Source organism: Caretta caretta, chromosome 3 (genome assembly GCF_965140235.1).
Source record: "Caretta caretta isolate rCarCar2 chromosome 3, rCarCar1.hap1, whole genome shotgun sequence".
Classification (NCBI taxonomy): Eukaryota; Metazoa; Chordata; order Testudines; family Cheloniidae; genus Caretta; species Caretta caretta.
Genome location: NC_134208.1, coordinates 114623003 through 114645895, shown reverse-complemented (window position 1 = coordinate 114645895; position 22893 = coordinate 114623003). Strand labels below are relative to the sequence as shown.

At 43.7% G+C, this 22893-nt stretch overlaps 1 protein-coding gene across 2 annotated transcripts in view; it reads right to left on the bottom strand.

Moving 5' to 3' along the window:
* The window catches only part of PPP1R14C (protein phosphatase 1 regulatory inhibitor subunit 14C), a 77466-nt gene extending 60273 nt beyond the window's left edge, over positions 1-17193 (bottom strand). The window contains exon 1 of one of the 2 annotated variants that reach the window (XM_048844285.2): positions 16730-17193. In XM_048844285.2, the coding sequence (XP_048700242.1) occupies positions 16730-16993 (264 nt within the window). In that variant the 5' untranslated portion in view covers positions 16994-17193. The remainder of the gene's footprint in view (positions 1-16729) is intronic. The other variant, XM_048844284.2, reaches the window with a different exon arrangement.
* Between the last annotated feature and the right edge of the window lie 5700 nt (positions 17194-22893).

The following is a 22893-nucleotide window of genomic DNA, read 5'->3' as shown; positions in this document are numbered from 1 at the left end:
CAGAAGGGTGTTTCACTGGATTAACAAAGCTATCAATTATGTAATAACTGAAGTCCACACACAAAACACTGACTTCCATCAAGGTTTAAGTACACTATCTCCACTACTGGTAACTACCATACAGACAAAACAGACAGGTCATAGACACAGAAGGCATTTTGTCTGTTCCCTGGAAATAGTTTGGATACTGTATTGAACAGGTTCCTAGAATAGCATGATGGATTTTTAAACAAAGGATTTTATCAGTTACCAGAATTTAAATCAATTTATGATCTACAATCACCTTAATGAAGATTTGTACCCCAATATGTCCTCAGACTCATGCTCCTTTGTTCCAAGAACACTATTCTCTTTAATAGTTAAGTTTATTTAACCTTTGAAATAATTGCTTATAAAGTGACAGTCAGTACATGCAGCAGATACAGGATTTTAAATTTCACTCCCTTTCTCTAGTGCTGATAACCTGTAGAAAAATCACTTGTGTAATTCCACTCTGTGTCACACTGGGGTTGTGAGACTGCCAACATTTTAGGCCATGCAACTAGCAGTTGAACTGACAGATGGATAGTAATGGTTTAACCTACTCAATTTGTAGTGTCAAGCTGAAGTTTCTCGAGCTCAGTGGGTGGGTGGCAAGCGAGATAGAAGAAGGGGAAGATGAGAGAGAAGTACTCTCTCATGGTAGGTAAGTAAGATGGAAGTCTGCAAGAAGAATAGATTGATACTTCTGCTGCTTTGTCATCTTTGGAGACTCAAGAGAAGTCTGCTATTCAGTTATGCAAAGCAATTCTTTGAGAGCGTAGGAAATGAAGAGATTATCCCTAGTGTACAGTGAGATTGTTTGGAGATTTGTTTCCTGGTCAGGGTCCAGGGACAGCATCTTTTCAAGAAGCACCAAATACACAGTGAGCACTACTAGACTACAAACAGGAAATTCACCTGTATCTGCAAACAATAAATGAGTACAGAATCAGATTATTCACAGGGCAAACCTGAAACAATTCACTATTTGGAAAGTGAGATTTTACTTCTATTAGAATGTCTTCTTACCCAGATACCGAGTCTATTTAAAGACACTTCACTTGTGCCTCAAAACTGGAGTCTGTCATGCAATAAACATTTTCTTCATTTAAAGAGGGTTATTTTTGTTTCAAATATTTGTTTCAGTTGCAGAATTTACATCTGCTTATATGGCAAGATGAGAGGACTGGAGCAGATTCTGCCCTGACTTGCACCCTGTTAAATGCAATGCAAGTCAGCACAAAATTTGGTTGACTGTCTTATAACAGAAATAGCTTTACATTTCAAGCTATCTACCTAAAGGCAGACCAAAAAAAAAAAAAAAAAAAAGCTTATAACTATGACTACTTACAGATGTTGTTTTATAACAAGTACAATTATATACTTAAATAAGTGACTCATCTTTTCCTTGCTTTGTCAAAAGGCAGCCACACCCCACCACAAAGAGCAAGACCTGTATACTCTAGAGTGAGAGAAAAAAGGGGAAAAAAAAAGATGAAGTAAATTAGCTCTCTAGTTTAACTAGTTCTTCTGTGGACCATCAGTAAATAGGGATTTCATCTGCATGGGAAGATGATTAAATAAAGACAATGAAAGTCCACTTTAAAGTCTCAGAAGCAGAAGTCAAGGGCACTTCTTACATTTTAAAGTCATGGTAATGATCAGGATGCTGAAAGGGCAGCAGAATTATACAATATTTACATGATTTAAAATACAACCTTTTCCTGTGTTCCTTGAGGGGGCAACATCTCTAAAGTTACACACACAAAGAAAAGGAGATAGCTGAATGTTGTGTTCAAAGCCAGAATTAAAAAACCTTGTTTCCAGATTTTCAGAAGTTTAGTTAGCACATTTACATAAACAAAAAGAGACTGAGAAACCATTCCTGTACGTTTCTAAGACCCCCCAAAAGGTAGATGAGTGAGCTCAGCACCTCTCTAAGGAAAGTGTATGTTCCTTTTAGATACTTAGGCCCTTTTAGGCCAAGCATGGTACGTGCCTTTAACTTCATGGGAATTTAGTAATTGCTTCACATATCTTAGAGTATTTAACCTTTGTAAAGAGCCCTGATCGCAGCACTCAATTCACTAGCACAGATCTGTTCACTAGTAAGTGGGGGCAGTATACTATGAACTCTAGGCCATTCCTGATCGGTTTTCTAAAGGAGGTCATCTTAGATGACTTCATTTCTAGTGCTGAGTTAAGTTTTTCTGAGAGATGTTAAAAAAAAAGTTGAATGGATAGTTGTTCAAGCACTGGGTTACTATACTAAATTCCTTGAGGAAAAAAAATTCAGAGCACCTAGCTACTTACTCATATCTGAGTAAATAATTTATTCTCCCTCACTCCACAAATTATTGCTAATGCGTCTCATTTTCTGGCCACATCCATTCTATTCAAGAATGAATACAGACACCAATTAGCCTGGGGAGAGTGGGGTGCCACCCAAATTGAAGGGAATCTCTTCAAAAAGACACACAACTGGCACTAAAATTTTTATATCCTAGCAATATTTTACCCAACAGGGGTCCAATCCTCTTTGAAATAAGAAACTCTGCAAGAAAAATAAAGAATATTTCAACCATTGCTCCAAAAACAGGATAAAGAGTACACCATACCACATCAGCCCATCAAATCCATATAGCTAATTTGCAATGTCAACAAAAGGAGCACAAGTGACTTCAATGAGGATGGGATGTGCCAAATAAACAAACAAACGTTTTACCTAGATGTTGCAAACACTTCCATTTACTGTTCCTGTAGATGCAGAACAAGCAGATTGCTGGTAACCATAGCAACCACCTCAGACGGTTAAGGTCTGCATAGCACAGACATAGTGGCAGGTGATGATAGGGGTTGAAGCAGACAGAAGACCAGAGGTGGACAGGAACGCAGCCTCAAAATCCCAGGCAGGCACCTTGTAATAGCGGAGGTAATCGGAGATGTACAAGAAGCTTTGGCTCACGAGCCGGTGAAAGCATATAGAAATTGATGCAGTGTGCCATGTTCAATGGTGCAGCCTTGACTAGTGTTTTGTTAATGAGATAGGGACTAGAAATGCCGTGAATGAGGACATTAAAGAAATATTTAGCAGTACAATAAGATCAATAGGGCTCATCTCTAAAACCTGCCCTATTCAGAGGAGATTGTAAATTAGTAACTGTATCTTTAGTAGTAATGTTGTGGTAGTTTTAACTTGCTCCATTTCCGTACTGTTCTTGGAAAGGGTTGATGATGATTAGTATGGTTAAGACCAAATTCTTTATTCTGCTCAGATTTCCTTACCGCCCTATCACCATAGTATGAGCGCCTTCCAGAAACCCATTAGGCAACTCAATTAGCATCTGTCACATGTGGTTCCCCCACCCTCCCTCATTATGTCTAGAGGGAGTGTTACAAGAGGTTTTGTTGGAGGTTCCCATAACTGTTTTACGTCTGCTGTGCTTTGTGTTTACTATAGAAGGCAATACGGAAAAGGGCACACTACACTTGGAATGGAAAGTGGTAAGATTTAAAGCAGTTCTTTGACCATTTGGTAGTCTGTTCCCCACCTCTGCATGGGCCTCCCAAGAAATCTACATCTACACTGACAAGCTTCACCCTTGTGGCAGACAGCACAGCTCCTTTATCCCCAGGAAGCCAAGCTGGACACATGGAAACTCCTTCATCCTGGAGTTTTAGATTATTTTAGGTATCCGAGGCCCAAGCCATTAAGCACTTTGAAGATAAAGACTAAGATCTTCACTTTGGCTATGTTCTGTAGGGACAGACGTAGTGTATTTATGTTAGTGCATAGTGCTGAAGAGACACGTTACTGCATTTTGTGCTAGCGAGAGTTTCCTCAAGGGCTGATTGCTGTAGTCCAGCCAGGAAGAGACACTTATTACTGAGATTGGTCATAGTCTGCTGGGATAGGACACAGTCTCCTGGACAACCAAACCACCCTTTCTTCCAGTTCCCACAATATGAGCAAGTCACCTGCATCATATTATACCTACTCTTGCTCCTCTGAGATCATAACGTTGTTTTAATAAATAAATAAATAAATAAAAAACAATGTAACTTAGATATGATAAATCCGAATAATACAACTTCCATTTTTTGGTCAAATGCATGCCAGGCAAGACAAGGTATCTTATCTATATCCTATCTATATCTTACTACCTGTTGAACCTTGCCCCCCGAATCAAGGTTTAGAACAAAACATGAACAGGCATAAAATAAATTCTGTGTTGTTCTAAACTCTACCAAAATTCACAGTCCATTTCATGGTCGTAAGATTTCAAAAATGGTAAGTGTCATGATTTCAGCTATTTAAATCTGAAATCTCACGGTGTTGTAATTGAAGGGATCCTGACCCAAAAAGGGGTTGTGGCATGGTCACAAGGTTATTGTAAGGGGGGTTACGGTACTGCTACCCTTACTTCTCTGCTGCGGTTGGCGGCAGCACTGCCTTCAGAGCTGGGCAGCTGAAGAGCAGTGGCTGCTGACTGGGAGCCCAGATCTGCAGGCAGAGCTGCCACCAGTAGCAACACAGAAGGATGGCATGGTATAGTATTGCCACCCTTACTTCTGCCCTGCTGCCTGCCACTCTCCAGCCACGAAGCACTGAAGGCAGCAGCACAAAAGTAAGGGTGGCATGGTATAGTATTGCACCCTTACGTCTATGCTGATGCCGGCAGAGCACTGCCTTCAGAGCTGGGCACCTGGCCAACAGCCTCCATTGTCTGGCCGCCTAGCTCTGAAGGCGGTGCAGAAGGAAGGATGGCAATAGTGCGACCCCCCTAAAATAACCTTGTGACCACCCTGCAACTCCCTTTTGGATCAGGATCCCCAGTGTGAGAAACCCTGGTCTCCCCTGTGAAATCTGTATAGCATAGGGTAAAAGCAAACAAAAGACCTGATTTAACAGTCTGTGATTTCATGGCCGTGAATTTGGTAGGGCCCTACTTATTACAGATATACCTGCTGGGAGAAAATACCACAGCACAGAAAGTTACTTATAGAACTGACCTGATCATCTCTGAAATTGTCCCAGAGACTATGTGTAAAATTTTAAATCTGGTGGTAAACATAAGGCAAAGGCAAACTATGCATATGGAAATCCTCACTGGTGTAACTTACATGGCCACCTGCCAGATGGTATAAGTTACACCAATTTTGATTCTTTTATTCATTTGCAGGTGATTCTAAGGCAGCGTCAGTTACAAAACCTTATTCATCACCTACAAATTTGGTCAGGGGTTTTAAAGGTGCCAGACTTGAGGAGAAAGATACTCCTACAAAAAGATTTAAAGCTTTTTAAAAAAAAAAAGAAAGAAAGACAGACATTGCAGAGGTTGAAGAAACTGACCAGAATGAATTTATACAGTATTAGTCCAGTGAGGGCCACTAAATCTTGTGCTACTAAAGGCTAATATGACTTAAGCACTACATTTTCACTTTACTGATTCATTAGTAAATATGTATGTAGTTTTGGATAATTTAGAGCAGAGGCATTCAAACAATGGGGTGCCCTTCTCCCTAAGGAGGAAGGAGTGTGCGCCAGGATGGGGCACTAGTTTCCTGTCTTTTAGCCAGGGATTTAGTGCTCCTGGAGCATCACTCCAACCCCAAAGTAAGTTCTGTAAAGGCTCTTGGTGTCACTTTCCTCCCTGTTTCTGGAGCTTGGCCACTCATGCCGGGGAAGAGTCACTGCAGATGTGGGGTCTCTGTAGCTGGTTGGGTTGGGTCCCAGGGGGAGGCAGGGCCCCATGCAGTCCCTGCCCATGGTGACACGCTGCCTCCTACATAGTGTCCATACAGCCAACAAGTAACCAGCTGGTCTCAGCCAGTGACAGTTCTACTTCACCCCCAGCTCCACCAGCCCCAAGGACAATGATGGCACTCATGGCAGAGGCCACTCCAGCTACTAGCTCAGCACCCCCACAGACTTCTTGCTATGCCAGACCTATGTGGAGCGCAAAGTGATGGCAACCTTGAGTGCTAAACTCGACTCCCTGCCCACAGATTCTGTCACCCCCACGCAGCTGCAGGTTAGCAACAGGAACACTCCAGCACCTGAGCCCTCCATGCATCCCCGTTGTGTCCAGCCCCCCCGATTCACTGGACACTCGCAGCATTCACTGCTTCCAAAGAGGCAGTACAGCCAACTTGCCAGTTCCACCTCAGAGCACCATTCCATTTAACATACGGCACTTGGGTATGTTTATAGTAAAAAAAAAAAGAAAAGTAAAAGTTTGTTTAAAACAGTATAACGATTCAGGCAATAGCAAATAGAAATATTGGAAACAAATTGTTACATATGGTTTAATTTTATAACATGCATTCCAGAGTCTAGATTTAATAAGATTATCATATCTAATGTAAATATTGTTCACCAGCATTTTCTCGCCTGGAAGGCTGCGATCCCTTTTTCATGAGACAAGCCATACTGTCAGCTTGTCTCCGCAATGTAGAATGCTCTCACTCTCTTTGCAACCCCAGATGTATCAAAACAGTCTTGATTTTTATTCATAAACTGGACACTCTCCTGCTGTGTGTTCTTTCCTGTAGATTTTGTGATAACTTGTCGATTTGACAGTCTTGATGAGCTGGCAGCCCCCAATGCAGGTAGACTTACATTGGGAGACACACAATACACAAAAACCAATCAGAGAGATAAGCGTCTACTACCTCCTGCCTGACCAGAACCTGTCCGAGGCATGTCACCTCCAGGTGACCTGCTTTAACTTCAAGGAACCTAATTGCTAGTACAGATTTTTACCTTCTTAAATATATTCCATAGATACATTTTGCAATGATTATGACCACCAGTGGGCTACTGGCTCTCAGTAGAGACCTTACATGCCCCTTTTTAGTGCATTATGCTGCATATGCTCGACCCAGGAGATACCTGTAAAACTGTGTGCCCTCAGCCACTTGGCACAAAGAGGTTTGACATTATGATTTCCTAAAATGTTTGTGCAGTTTTATTTTAGCTGCTGTGATTTGTACTCTTTTTGAACAAATCTGTGAGAGAACATGAAAGGTGCTTTATGAACTAAAATTAGTACCTTTGACACTTATACGCTTATTATAACTACACTGATCAAAGCCCTTCTACTCTTGCAAAGCATAGGATTATATTTTAGGAATACTCTTATTCTTGCAAAGCATAGGACTACAACAGGGTTCAAAAAAGAACTAGATAAATTCATGGAGGATAGGTTCATCAATGGCTATTAGCCAGGATGCACAGGGATGGTGTCCCTAGCCCCTGTTTGCCAGAAGCTGGGAATGGGTGACGGGATGGATCACTTGATTATCTGTTCTGTTCATTCCCTCTGGGGAACCTGGCATTGGCCACTGTCCGAAGACAGGATACTAGGCTAGATGGACCTTTGGTCTGACCAAGTATGGCCGTTCTTATGTTTTCATTCTTTGCGTTGTCTTAGTAAACTATGATGAGGTGCAATTGTTTTGAGAGGTTTTTTAAGCTTAGGGAGGCTCATTATGACAAATAATAAGAACCCCTGATCTAGAGTAATTCACGTAAGTGCCAGAGGTCACGTGAACAGGAGTTTGAGCTGGGTTCATATTTGAGTTTTTAAGGCCAGTCATCCTGAGAACCCGGCACAACTAAATTGGTGAGTGGGTTGGATCACCTTGGATTCCACTGGACCTTGTTTCAGAGCACCTTTACTTGAAATGCTTCAACCTCAATCCTACTCTAAATTCTTTGGCCCTGCAAAGTTTGCTTTCAAAATAGCCAGCCCTTTACAAGCCATCCCTCATCCCCAACATAAACAACTCTAAATGATTGTTTACATATGATTCGTCTTCCTAAAGGCAACTCAAGTTTTGTATGTTGTAATCGTGGCAAGACGTCTCTGAAGAAAAATTGATGTTCTAAAGAAAGCTTTTCATTATCCAGTTTAACTTAAGGTTTCAGTTTAATAAAAAAATTGAGAGGTTTTCAAAGTCACAAACTTCTTTTAAAAATCCTGTTCTCAACTCCTCCTATACCCTGTGTTCTCTCAAGCACTGACAGCAAGACACAGGACCACATTTCAGGCTTCAAATAAAGGGACACTTCTGGTTTTTGAAGTATTTGTTTACCAATGAGTCTTACTGTAATTCATTAGAAAGAAGCTATTTAAATGGAGATCAGTGGGCGGACAGCAAATTTACCCAGTCACAATATTAGAGTCCAAGATTTATTTTGCACACATTCTCTGCACTAAGCTACAAAGTACCCCTCACCTCCCTACTTCTGCTTTTCCCCAAGAATGGATGGTAATTACTCATTTCCACCATCAGTGAAAAATGGAAATGCTGAGTCCCTCAACAGACTAGAGAGGAAACATAACCATGGACTTGCTATTCCAGAATTATCCATTCCACAGCTAGTGAGACGTTCTGGAGGATTAAAATTATTTCAGAATCCGAGCATCACCATATTATGAAATTGTGCTAGATCTTTCATAGAAGCTAAGCTGACCAATTCCTCCCAACCAGCTTTCACTCACAGTTAGTAATAGTGTGATTAAGTTTCAATACAGGAGCTACAGCCAAACCTAAAAATAATTTAAGCAAAAAATCTTACATTATTCATCACACTTGCCACCAGACTATAGATATTGAATATTATTTTGAATGGTGACAGCCTAGTAATTGTTTAGCCCTTTGACTACTGCCATCAACTCTGAAGTTATGTCTACACAGCAGCTACACATCTGCAGCAAGCCCTCAGGCTTGCAGGGCTGTTTCATTGCTGGAGCCCAGGCTCTAGGACCCTGCAAGGTGGGAGGGTCTTAGAGCACGGGCTCCAGCCAGAGCCCAGAAGTCTACACAGCAATGAAACAGCCCTGCAGCCCAACCCCCGCAAGCCTGAGTCAGCTGGCATGGGCCAGCCATTAGTGTCTACTTGCTGTGTAGACATACCATGACACTACACAGTACCATAAGTAGAGCCCTACCAAATTCACAGCTATGAAAAACAAGTCACGGACCGTGAAATCTGGTCCCCCCCTGCGACACTCCCCCTTCCAAACTCCTTTTTGGGTCAGGATCCCTACAAGTACAGCACCATGAAATTTCATATTTAAATAGCTGAAATCATGAAATTTACATTTTTAAAAATCCTATGATCGTGAAATTGACCAAAATGGACCTTGAATTTGGTAGGGCCCTAACCATAAGGTAACATGTCTAGCAAGAGCTGGGGGAAACAAGACATTAACCTAAATTAGTATTTCTAATCTAAGTTTAACACCGTTTTCTTCAAAAACTTAAGTAAATTCAACAGATCTGAAATGAGCCAGTCATGAGAGTTTGCTAAAGAACAAGAAACTTCAAGAGCAAAGTAGTTATACATTTATCTTTCCATTTAACTGTTAAAGTTTTCTATAAGAGATCCCCTGCTCCTCTCAGACCAAAGGTGAACACTTTTTTCCACCATCTGGGGCTGGGAAGATAATCTGTTTGAGGAAAAAGAAAAGGAGTACTTGTGGCATCTTAGAGACTAACAAATTTATTTGAGTATAAGCTTTTGTGAGCTACAGCTCACTTCATTGGATGCATGCAGTGGAACATACAGTGGGGAGATTTTATATACACAGAGAACATGAAACAGTGGGTGTTACCATATATACTGTAACAAAAATGATCAGGTAAGGTGATCAGGAACAGTCAGCATGGATTCACCAAGGGAAGGTCATGCCTGACTAATCTAATCGCCTTCTATGATGAGATTACTGGTTCTGTGGATGAAGGGAAAGCAGTGGATATATTGTTTCTTGACTTTAGCAAAGCTTTTGACACCATCTCCCACAGTATTCTTGTCAGAAAGTTAAAGAAGTATGGGCTGGATGAATGCACTATAAGGTGGGTTGAACGTTGGCTAGATTGTCGGGCTCAACAGGTAGTGATCAATGGTTCCATGTCTAGTTGGCAGCCGGTGTCAAGTGGAGTGCCCCACGGGTCGGTCCTGGGGCCGGTTTTGTTCAATATCTTCATAAATGATCTGGAGGATGGTGTGGATTGCACTCTCAGCAAATTTGCGGATGATACTAAACTAGGAGGAGTGGTAGATACGCTGGAGGGCAGGGATAGGATACAGAGGGACCTAGACAAATTGGAGGATTGGGCCAAAAGAAATCTGGTGAGGTTCAATAAGGATAAGTGCAGGGTCCTGCACTTAGGACGGAAGAACCCAATGCACTGCTACAGACTAGGGACCGAATGGCTAGGCAGCAGTTCTGCAGAAAAGGACCTAGGGGTGACAGTGGATGAGAAGCTGGATATGAGTCAGCAGTGTGCCCTTGTTGCCAAGAGGGCCAATGGCATTTTGGGATGTATAAGTAGGGGTATAGCGAGCAGATCAAGGGACGTGATCGTTCCCCTCTATTTGACATTGGTGAGGCCTCATCTGGAGTACTGTGTCCAGTTTTGGGCCCCACACTACAAGAAGGATGTGGATAAATTGGAGAGAGTCCAGCGAAGGGCAACAAAAATGATTAGGGGTCTGGAACACATGACTTGTGAGGAGAGGCTGAGGGAACTGGGATTGTTTTAGTCTGCAGAAGAGAAGAATGAGAGGGGATTTGATAGCTGCTTTCAACTACCTGAGAGGTGGTTCCAGAGAGGATGGTTCTAGACTATTCTCAGGGGTAGAAGAGGACAGGACAAGGAGTAATGGTCTCAAGTTGCAGTGGGGGAGGTTTAGGTTGGATATTAGGAAAAACTTTTTCACTAGGAGGATGGTGAAACACTGGAATGCGTTACCTAGGGAGGTGGTAGAATCTCCTTCCTTAGAAGTTTTTACGGTCAGGCTTGACAAAGCCCTGGCTGGGATGATTTAATTGGGGATTGGTCCTGCTTTGAGCAGGGGGTTGGACTAGATGACCTCCTGAGATCCCTTCCAACCCTGATATTCTATAATTCTATGATAAGGTGAGCTATCACCAGCAGGAGAGGAAAAAAAAAAAGCCTTTTGTAGTGATAATCAAGGTGGGCCATTTCCAGCAGTTAACAAGAACGTTTAAGGAACAGTTCGGGGTGGGGCGGGATAAACATGGGGAAACAGTTTTACTTTGTGTAATGAAACATCTACTCCCAGTCTTTATTCAAGCCTAAATGTAATGGTGTCCAGTTTGCAAATTAATTCCAATTCAGCAGTGTCTCGTTAGAGTCTGTTTTTGAAGTTTTTTTGTTGAAGAATTGCCACTTTTAGGTCTGTAATCGAGTGACCAGAGGGAATGAAGTGTTCTCCGACTGGTTTTTGAATGTTATAATTCTTGACGTCTGATTTGTGTCCATTTATTCTTTTACGTCAAGACTGTCCGGTTTGGCCAATGTACATGGCAGAGGGGCATTGCTGGCACATGATGGCATATATCATATTGGTAGATGTGCAGGTGAACGAGCCTCTGATAGCGTGGCTGATGTGATTAGGCCCTATGATGGTGTCCCCTGAATAGATATGTGGACACAGTTGGCAAGGAGCTTTGTTGCAAGGATAGGTTCCTGGATTAGTGGTTCTGTTGTGTGGTGGCTGGTGAGTATTTGCTTCAGGTTGGGGGGCTGCCTGTAAGCAAGGACTGGCCTGTCTCCCAAGATCTGTGAGAGAACGATGGGTCATCCTTCAGGATAGGTTGTAGATCCTTGATGATGCATTGGAGAGGTTTTAGTTGGGGGCTGAAGGTGACGGCTAGTGGTGTTCTGTTATTTTCTTTGTTGGGCCTGTCCTGTAGTAGGTGACTTCTGGGTACTCTTCTGGCTCTGTCAATCTGTTTCTTCACTTCAGCAGGTGGGTACTGTAGTTGTAAGAACGCTTGAAAGAGATCTTGTAGATGTTTGTCTCTGTCTGAGCGATTGGAGCAAATGCGGTTGTATCATAGAGCTTGGCTGTAGAGAATGGATCATGTGGTGTGGTCTGGATGAAAGCTGAAGGCATGTAGGTAAGTATAGCGGTCAGTAGGTTTCTGGTATAGGGTGGTGTTTATGTGACCATAGCTTATTAGCATCGTAGTGTCCAGGAAGTGGATCTCGTGTGGACTGGTCCAGGCTGAAGTTGATGGTGCGATGGTAGAATTCCTCAAGGGAATCTTTTCCATGGGTCCAGATGATGAAGATGTCATCAATATAGCGCAAGAAGAGTAGGGGCATTAGAGGATGAGAGCTGAGGAAGCGTTGTTCTAAGTCAGCCATAAAAATGTTGGCATACTGTGGGGCCATGCGGGTACCCATAGCAGTGCCGCTGATTTGAAGGTATACATTGTCCCCAAATGTGAAATAGTTATGGGTGAGGACAAAGTCACAAAGTTCAGCCACCAGGTTTGCTGTGACATTATCAGGGACACTGTTCCTGACGACTTGTAGTCCATCTTTGTGTGGAATGTTGGTGTAGAGGTCTTCTACATCCATAATGGCTAGGATGGTGTTTTCAGGAAGATCACAGATGGATTGTAGTTTCCTCAGGAAGTCAGTGGTGTCTCGAAGATAGCTGGGAGTGCTGGTAGCGTAGGGCCTGAGGGGGAAGTCTACATAGCTAGACAATCCTGCTGTTAGGGTGTCAATGCCTAAGATAATGGGGTGTCCAGGATTTCCAGGTGTATGGATCTTGTGTAGCAGATAGAATACCCCTGCTCAAGGTTCTAGGGGTGTATCTGTGCGGATTTGTTCTTGTGCTTTTTCAGGGAGTTTGTTGAGCAGATGGTGTAGTTTCTTTTGGTAACCATCAGTGGGATCAGAGGGTAATGGCTTGTAGAATGTAGTGTTGGAGAGCTGCCTAGCAGCCTCTTGTTCATATTCTGACTTATTCATGAGGACGACAGCACCTCCTTTGTCAGCCTTTTTGACTATGTCAGAGTTGTTTCTGAGGCTGTGGATGTCATTGTGTTCTGCACGGCTGAGGTTATGGGGCAAGTGATGCTGCTTTTCCACAATTAATTTGCAAACTGGACATCATTACATTAGGCTTGAATAAAGACTGGGAGTGGATGTGTCATTACACAAAGTAAATCTATTTCCCCATGTTTATTCCCCTCCCCCCGCCACTGTTCCTCACACATTCTTGTCAACTGCTGGAAATGGCCCACCTTGATCATCACTACAAAAGGTGTGTGTCATGTCATCCCCCCGCCCCCGCTCTCCTGCTGATAATAGCTCACCTTACCTGATCACTCTCATTACCGTCTGTATGGTAACACCCATTGTTTCATGTTCTCTGTGTATATAAAATCTCCCCACTGTATTTTCCACTGCATGCACCCGATGAAGTGAGCTGTAGCTCACAAAAGCTTATGCTCAAATAAATTTGTTAGTTGCAAAAAAACAGGAGTACTTGTGGCACCTTAGAGGATACAGACTAACAGGGCTGCTACTCTGAAATCTGTCTGAGGAGTTAAAGTTACAATGGTTTGTTTGGTTTTCACTAAATTCCCACCTATCCCCTTCCCTCAGTTGATGATGCAAGTCCATGTGTCAGATTAGTTAACACCTTTGAACTTGTTACACACATTTCTTAATGAGGGGAGCAATCTAAGACAGCTATAGTAAGAAATTAGTTTTAAAATATAGCTGTGCTGATTTTGAAGATACATGTGTGTCAGATGCCCACATCCTGGTTATTCAAACCTCACATCTAATTTAGACATCAGCACTTCAGGCTTTTCCTTCTTTGTTGACAGGCACTCCTGACCCTGGGGTGAAATCCTGTCTCCACTGAAGCCATTGGCAAAATTAATATTGGCTTCAGTCGACCCAGGATTTCACCTCTTCTTCAGCTTTTGTTCTGACGTGATCCCTAGGCAGAAGTTGACATGGTATACAGGAAAGGAAGGGCAACGATGGAACTTCAGCTGAGAAGTGTCTAACTTTGAGACCTTGTAAATGCTGAACTATAACCCTGAGGATGTGGGGGGTTGCTTTTTGTGGCGGGGTTTGGTTTTGGTTTTTTGGAGGATTTTTATTTTACCTATGCTTTACCAAAAGACACTTTAACTAAGGAATCACTCACAGTATATGTTGTCCTGCATAGTCTTCAACAGAAACCCTCCCATTGCAAAAGGAAGTGTTTTGTTCCTAACACAGGACCTATTACCAGTTTTGCTGTGCCACAAGCTTTTGTTATCAACTGCTTCAAGGTAATAATGCAAGATCAGTATGCTGAACTCTCTCATCCTACTGCCTTTATCATCACACATTTACTAGTTTTATTTAGTGGCAAGTTCTCTGGGGCAAGGGCTTATTTTTAAAATACTGTCCAGAACTGAGCATAACATCAGCACATAAATGCAATCTTCAGAATTGCTGCTATAATGTTCTGACAAGACTGTTGTATCCTACAGTATATGTACACTATATATTTTACCATATTAGCACAGCCTCTATATATTCCCCAATTTAATATATTCACTTCATTTCTGTGAATACAGAAAAGTGAGGAAATATGTAAGGTAAAGAATGTGATTAAATAAGCACTTAATCTATGTTTAATGTAGTAGGAATCAAGCACTTGTTTCTCCATTTATTCTGAAGAATGCGTGTAATATGTTATTCACTAACATGATGAGCCTCTGGAATGCTTCCCTTTTGTTCCCAAGCTACAACCAATTAGTCTCCAGTAAAGTGAACAATGCTAAAGGCAGCAGTCAATATCCAACCATTGCTATTCTTTCTACTAGAAGGCTGCCGAATACAAAACAGACTAGACCAGAGTCTCATTTAATAGGCCCATACATACAAGAGACCTAACATATTCATACTGTAGCCTAAAGAGAAAATATCCTCTTTAAAGAACACTGCCCCCACAAAAAGTCACTCAAGTTATGCTTGTCAGAGAGAAGCTTTCTTATGTTTCTGCTAGCTTTCCCTCATGCAATTACTTGGTTAAAAGAAGGAATGGGTTTGGATACCATCCTAAATTTTAAAAACATGTTTTAACATACAGCTAAGCATCAGTTATATTATAGTCATTCAGCAGCATACTATGTAAACTGTAAACATAACAAACTTGCTGCTCTATATAATGTTACTTCATAGGATGACAGTATTCCATTCAGACACACATGTAAGACAAGACAAGGTGGGTGAGGTAATACCTTTATTGAATCCACCAAGACAAAAACTTTTTTTCAAGAGCTCTATAAAAGCTCTAAAGCAGGGGTGGGCAAACTTTTTTGGCCCAATGGCCACATCTGGGTATGGAAATTGTATGGCAGGCCATGAATGCTCACAAAATTGGGGTGAGGGCTCTGGCTGGGAGTGCAGGATCTGGGGTAGGCCCAGAAAAGAGGAGTTCAGGGTGTAGGAGGGGGTTCCGGGCTGGGGAGCAGCTCTGGGCTAGGACTGAAGAGTTCAGAGGGTGGGAGGGGGATCAAAGCTGGGGCAGGGGGTTGGAAGAATGGAAGGGAGGCAGTCTCCAGGTGGTGCTTACCTTAAGCGGTTCCTGGAAGCAGTGGCATGTTCCCTCTCTGGCTCCTATGCAGAGGCACAGCCAGATGGCTCTGTGCGCTGCCCCGTCCACAGGTGCTGCCCTTGCAGCTCGAGCAGTGCACAGAGCCGTCTGGCTGCCTCTAAACATAGGATGGGGGGGAAGTACATGCCGCTGCTTCTGGGAGCTGCAGAACGCATGCTTGGAGTGGCCTTCAAGCCTGCTCCCCACCTGGAGCAAGGCAAGCCCCAGACCCCGCTCCCCAGTGGGAGCCCAGGGCCCGATAATGTGGCCTGTGGGCCATAGTTTGCCTATCCCTGGTCTAAAGCATGCCCCTCTCACCAACCTCACCCACCTTGTCTCTCTAATACCCTAGGAACCAACATGTCTCCAGCAACACTGCACACAACCCTAAGACAGGAGGTAGCCTAAGTAACTGAAGCCAGCCCACAATTACGTCGTTTCTAAACCCCTTAAGTCAATTTGTACTTATAACCCCTTTATGCAGCAAGAGACAGGTTTAGCGGCAGGAGGATCAAGGCCAGCTTACTGCATGCCAGGTATATGATTATCAATAGCAGTTGAACAGAAGGCTTGTTTTTCCCCATCCCTCTCTGGGGGATGGCCGGCGAAAGGGAACAGAAAAAAAGAAATGATCACCTTCACAGAAATCAGGGCTGCTCAAAATCAATACAAACCAGACTTCAGCCCCTTTGCTCTACACATGTCCACTAAACATGTGTTTTAAACACTCACACAGGCATCCTACAACCCCCGCAGTTGCAAAAAAGCCCTGGGCGCCTCTGCAGGGACTATTCCCGCGGAAAGATAGCCTTGCGACGAAATTAATTAAACGGCTTAACAGAGGGACATGCATCTTGCTTCAGCTTTACGAACATAAAAAATGAGAGGGAGGAAAGGGGGGCGGGGACACCAGAGTTGGGAATGTCATTTAGAGGTGGGCTTAAAAAAAAAAAAAAACAACCAACGTTTCCAATTAATCAAACCATAGACAGGCGCAAAAGGAAAAAGTTTAACCCCCCCTGTGTCTCCAGGTAGGGTTCTGGGGGGCGGAGGCACGGGCAGCACAGGCAGATCTCACACACACACACAGCCCAGAGAGGGGGAGCCCCGCTCCGTTCACACACCTCGGCGAGTGCCTGCCTCCCGCGGCCAGCGGGGTGCGGCGGGCGATGGCCCACACGCCGGGGGCTCTCCCCGGGCACTGCACGCGGGCAGCCTCGCGCCTTCCCCAGCCGCGCCCCCGTGGCCCCCGGGCAGGTGCGGTACCTCGCAGCCGTACAGCTGCCCCAGCTGCTCCACGATCCACTCCTCCAGCACCAGCCGTTTCCGAAGCTCCTTCCGATCGTACTTCACCGTCACTTTGCCTTGCTGGTGGCGCCGCTGCTGCTGAACCTGCACCGCCGCGGCGGAGACCGAGTCCTCCCGGGAGGAGCCGCCGCCGCCGCCGCGGGGGCTCTGGAAGAAAACCCGGCTCCCGCCGCCTCCCCCAGCGGCGGCAGCCGGCTCGCTGCCCCCTGTCGCCACAGACATGCTCCGCGCTGCCGCCCCTAGGGAGATCGCTGCCCGGTGGCCCGGCTCGGGCTCTGGCCGCGGCAAGGGGCTGGCTCCCTCCCGGCCGGTGCAGCAGCAGCCGCCGCCTCTGCTCCTGCAGCTCCGCTCCGCACCTGCGGCGTGACGGCTGCCCGGGCGCGCACACCCCGGCGGGGGGAGGGGCGGAGGGCTGTGCTTAGGGCCCCCGACCCGGGGGGAGAAGGCGGGGACAGCGCCTTAAAGGTACAGCCAAGGAGCGCGGCGCCGAGCCCGCCCCACGCCTCGGGAGCTCCCCCGCCCTGCTCGCCTGGCGCTGGGCCAGGCCGCTCTCCCAAACCTCGCCGCGCCCCTCCTGCTCTGCCCAACAACGGCTCCCTGCGGGCCCCTGGCTTTGCCTTGGCCCCCAAGGGCCGCACGCTCTGCGCCCCTGGGCCAGTCGCTGCCCCTGGAGCAGCCCCGCGGGAAAGAAGGGGAAGGCTCCCGGGGAGTGCGTGGGGCTCGCCAGCTGGCCCCAGGGCAGTTTTCTCCTCCAGGATGTTGCCAGTTCTTGCCCCTCGTGCGCTCTTTGCGTCCTACTTGGCTAAAGCAAGGAGAGTATAGCCTCAGGGGGGACTGCCGGGCTTGGGCTTGTGGCTATTTTTTCTTTAATGGGGGTGATTTTCTTCTTCAAACTATGCCCCTGGACGAGCTGACAGCCCTAGCTCAGAGAAAGCCAGGTTGGGCGATTTCCAGCCCGAGGAGGTGGCCAGTATGGTTACTGCTGGGGTGTATGGTTACCAGTGTCCATCTGTGCTGGCGGTTATAACGGCACACTCACCATGCAGCTCTGAAGGTTTCTACATCCTCTGTAAAATAAAATTACCTGCGATAATAAAACAGGCCTGGCAAGTGCTCTCTCCCTTGTTCTCTCTCACACACAGGCACCTTTTCAGAGACAAAAGCATAAATATCACACATATACAGGCCTTTTCCAGCAGTTGCCTGGTATCTCTCTCACACAAACACACAGTCCTTTTCAAGTAATTATGCTGTATAGCAAAAGCATAGATATCTCTCTCTCTCTCCTCCTTCCTCACACACACACACACACACACATTTTCAAGACAATTATCTTGGGTGGTCAGTATACCTGGATCGCTCACAAATGTTTGCAGACTTGGCAGTAAAACAAATATTTTTTACTCTGGTTCATGCATACATGCATCATATCACAAATCTGCAACATAAATTTACAAGTGACTGCATGCAGCACTTTTGCAATCTAGATAATCATACCATTGAAATCCAAATCTTTTCCAGACAGATTGTGCTCCTCTGAATTTTTCATTTAGCTTTTAATTTTCATCTAGTAAAGTATGAAGTCACCAATCAACCATCTTTACACAAGACAGTATTTTTTCCTTTATACTTTTTTTAAAGGTATTTCTGCCGTGAAACACAAACTGCATTTATTAACGTGACATGTCCAGATACTGGAGCATGAAAATGTTATTCATGATCATCTTCTTTGTAGGGAGGCTGAATATTTCCATTGTAGTGAAATCAAATACACAGCAAATATTTCAAACTAACACCAATGTTTCTGATAATTAGCAAATTAAAACATTTTATCTGAAAGATGCTGTTTAGGACAACAACACTGCAAACCTTTTGGGATGCATCTGATGAAGTGAGCTGTAGCTCACGAAAGCTTATGCTCAAATAAATTTGTTAGTCTCTAAGGTGCCACAAGTACTCCTTTTCTTTTTGCGAATACAGACTAACATGGCTGCTACTCTGAAACCTCTTGGGATTAGTGTTTTGATTTATTATATTAGTTTATAACTAGGAAGGTCCCCTTGCAACATCCACTGCAGGAGGTTCTTTTGCTGTATTATAAAAACCAGGTTTGACAGCCACAGATTTCATTTCCCATACACAGAAACCTGGTTATGACCACCAGTAACCAGCTAGCATAATTCAAAAACTTCAATGGGGACCTCCAAGTCACAGTTAGCAAAGATGTAGTAAAAAAAGAGTTTGTTTATCCATAGTCTAGCATCTAGATAAAGCCAGTAATGTACATGGTGGTACACTGTACTAGCAATGGTCTGGTGGCTCCGTCAGTTTATTATCAACCCTAGATTTTCAGCCACAAGTGTAACTGTACCAGGCTTGTTGCTCTAGTGTAGACATGATTTATATCAGTCATATGCATAATCCCAGTGTAGACAAGGCTTAAACTTTCATTTTAAAAAATAAATCAAAATTTCCAAATCTAGTTGCATAAAAGCAAAGCAACTAAATCCATATTTTAGGCACCTTAAGATTTTTAGAGGTGCTGAGCATCTGCAACTCATATTGACATTAATGAAATCACAGTTGGAACTTGGCTTGTGGGCAGAGTAGGAAGGGGTATCACCATCAGTAGGACTGTCAAGGTTCCTTCCCCACACTGAACTCTAGGGTACAGATGTGGGGACCTGCATGAAAGACCCCCTAAACGTATTCTGACCAGCTTTGGTTAAAAACTTCCTCAAGGTACAAACTTTGCTTTGTCCTTGAACCCTATGCTACCACCACCAAGCATGTTAAACAAAGAACAGGGAAAGAGCCCACTTGGAGACGTCTTCCCACCCAAACCCTATACCCCCTTTCCTAGGGACGGCTTGATAAAAATCCTCACCAATTTGTACAGGTGAACACAGACCCAACCCTTGGATCTTAAGAACAATGAAAAAACAATCAGGTTCTTAAAAGAAGAGTTTTAATTAAAGAAAAGGTAAAAGAATCACCTCTGTAAAATCAGGATGGTAAATACCTTACAGGGTAATCAGATTCAAAACATAGAGAATCCCTCTAGGCAAAACCTTAAGTTACAAAAAGACACAAAAACAGGAATATACATTCCATTCAGCACAGTTATTTTACCATCCATTAAACAAAAGACATCTAACGCATTTCTAGCTAGATTACTTACTAACTTTTTACAGGAGTTCTAAGCTGCATTCCTGATCTGTTCCCAGCAAAAGCATCATACAGACAGACAGACAGGCCCTTTGTTTCCACCCCAGCTTTGAAAGTATCTTGTCTCCTCATTGGTCATTTTGGTCAGGTGCCAGTGAGGTTATCTTAGCTTCTTAACCCTTTACAGGTGAAAGGGTTTTGCCTCTGGCCAGGAGGGATTTAAAAGTGGTTACCCTTCCCTTTATATTTATGACAATGACACATTTTCAATATTAACCTGATTAACTATTTTGCTACTGATCATTTTAGCAAAAACATCCAGGTTCTGTATTTATGAGAGGAGTTTGAAAGACTGCCACCATTCCCTCCCTCCCATTTGGTGTGCTTCACTACTTCTATCCCGACAAATATAGACACCAGTCTATCAGGCTCCAGCTCTAGAATGATTTTTAGCTTTTGGAAATATAGGCCTGGAGAGTAAGAAAGGGTCACTGTCAGTAACTGCTTCTTACAGTTATGAAAACCAGAAAAGAAAACGATGAGGGTTTAAGGAGGGGAGTGGCTGCCTTTTGAATGTTTGTGTTTTGAGATGCTTGTAATTTGGGTTTTAAGCTTTGTATGTCATCTGAAAAGTCTGGTCCAGAGTTTCTCAACCGTATGCTTTCAAATTTCTCTCCTGAGAGCAGAGAGATTTTCAAGTCTTTATCAAATCCTTCTAGACAGATTCTGACCTCAATTACTAGAATTTGATACAGTTCAGTAGTTTTCTGAGAAAAATCTAGGCTACTCAGGGAGAGTGGAAAGTATTCTGGGCCAGAGCCTCTACTGTGAGCTACGCTGAGGATCTGACCCTCTGTCTTTTAGTCCCCCTCTCCCTTAGGGGCATTGAGCACAAAGACCCATGTCAAATTCCATAGTAGGAAACTTTCCAAAGCCAATAGAGCACTAAGACATTCCACATATGTCCCCACACATGGGGCCTAAGGCTCAAAACAATCAGCCTTAGATTTTTATTCCCCACTGTAGCAAATATCAGGTGTGCAAGAGGTTTGTGTTCTTATCTAGTCTAAGTGTGATACTCCAAAAAAATGTAACTTAAATACCTTTTAGAAATTGTACTAACAGACATCATAATCAGCACAGGCACCAAAGAAGAGACTACCTGCTGTTCAAAATAAACACTTCAAAAACACTCTAAAAGTGGAAGATGAGAACTCATTTCCTCAGGGCCATCCTTCAAAGACAATAAAAAATATTTCATTTTTAAGATAATGTACAGTGATTGGTGGAAGGGGAACTGGTAGAGCTGAGAGCAGCATGCTCAGAAGGCAGTTTGATTATCACACACATTGTGAAGAGAGTGGTCACTTTGGATGGGCTATTACCAGCAGGAGAGTGAGTTTGTGGGGGGGGGGGGGCGGAGGGTGAGAAAACCTGGATTTGTGCTGGAAATGGCCCAACTTGATGATCACTTTAGATAAGCTATTACCAGCAGGACAGTGGGGTGGGAGGAGCTATTGTTTCATGGTCTCTGTGTGTATATAATGTCTTCTGCAGTTTCCACGGTATGCATCCGATGAAGTGAGCTGTAGCTCACGAAAGCTCATGCTCAAGTAAATTGGTTAGTCTCTAAGGTGCCACAAGTACTCCTTTTCTTTTTGCGAAGACAGACTAACACGGCTGTTACTCTGAAACATGCACAGTTGGTTTTTCATTCTGTATTTAAAGAAAATGCATTCTCAGGAAACCAAGACAAAAACTACTGCCAAGAATTTTGATTACAATTTTGCTTCAGTTGAGAAAAAGATCAAGTTGCTTGAAAGTCAAACTTGAGGAAAAACTTTTAGAACAACTGTTAATATCCTGGAAATGATCAATGCTACTGCATACACAGAGTTTATGGAGTTTACGCCTGAAGTCAGATATGAATAACAACCACTTTTTAGAGAAAGAAGCTACAGAGATTTCCTTAAAGAGGCTTTCCAAAACCACTGATAAATTTAATTGATAAAGACAGGAACCTGTATGTGGGAAGGAAGAAATCTTCCACATCTCCCCACTACCAGTCCAGATTTCAAACCTGGCTAGAAGAATAAATTCAGGCACTATAAAGCAAGGCTTCATAGACAATATATTCCAGCGGTTATGTTACACCCACAAAAATATGTTTAATCTAAAAATGGTTATTGATCCAATAGCACCAAAGGATAGCCAGTATGTGATACCCTCAGAATACTATGCTCTTTCTGGCAGCAGGTGGTCAGGCTCTGAACCCTGTCTAGAATCAATGATGCATGTAAATTGACCTTCTAGGAGGAAACGTCAATAAAAAAAGGCAGCCTGAAGAGTTAAAGCCAATTTCCCCCCCCCAATAAGATCTGCCAGTTTCATACCAGGTGATTCAGATTAAGCTGAAAAATGAGAAATTGAATGGAGACATACTGATGGAAATGGCTGAATTTTCTGCAGGTTGTAAATCCGAAAACTAAGTGGGAGTGAGTAGAGATGAAGTAAAGTTTGCTGGAGCTTGCCCCAGAAATATGTTGAAAAAAAGATGCAGCCTTCTAGTTGCTTTAAGTTGGGCCAGAGGCCAATCCAGCCCCATGGATCAAAGGAGGAAACCAGTGCTTCTGCAATGCTTCTCCTCAAGTGTGCTGAGCAAAGTCCCTAACCATGCACCTGAGGATCCAGACCAGTGTCTCTACCTTTACTATAGTCTTCCCCCTAGTTCATGTTGTCTGGTTCCTCTATTTACCTCCTACTTTTCATGCCTCAATACTCCTATCATTTCCCCTTTTTTATCCTGTCTCCTCTGTTCAGTCCTCTGCCCTTTTCCTCTCTTCCCCAGCTCTCTCTACAATATCCCATTCTGCATCACTGCTGCACCCTCATGGAGTACTACAGTAATTCAGCTAGACAGGAACCTTTGTACAGATTTAACACAGGGCTTTCTC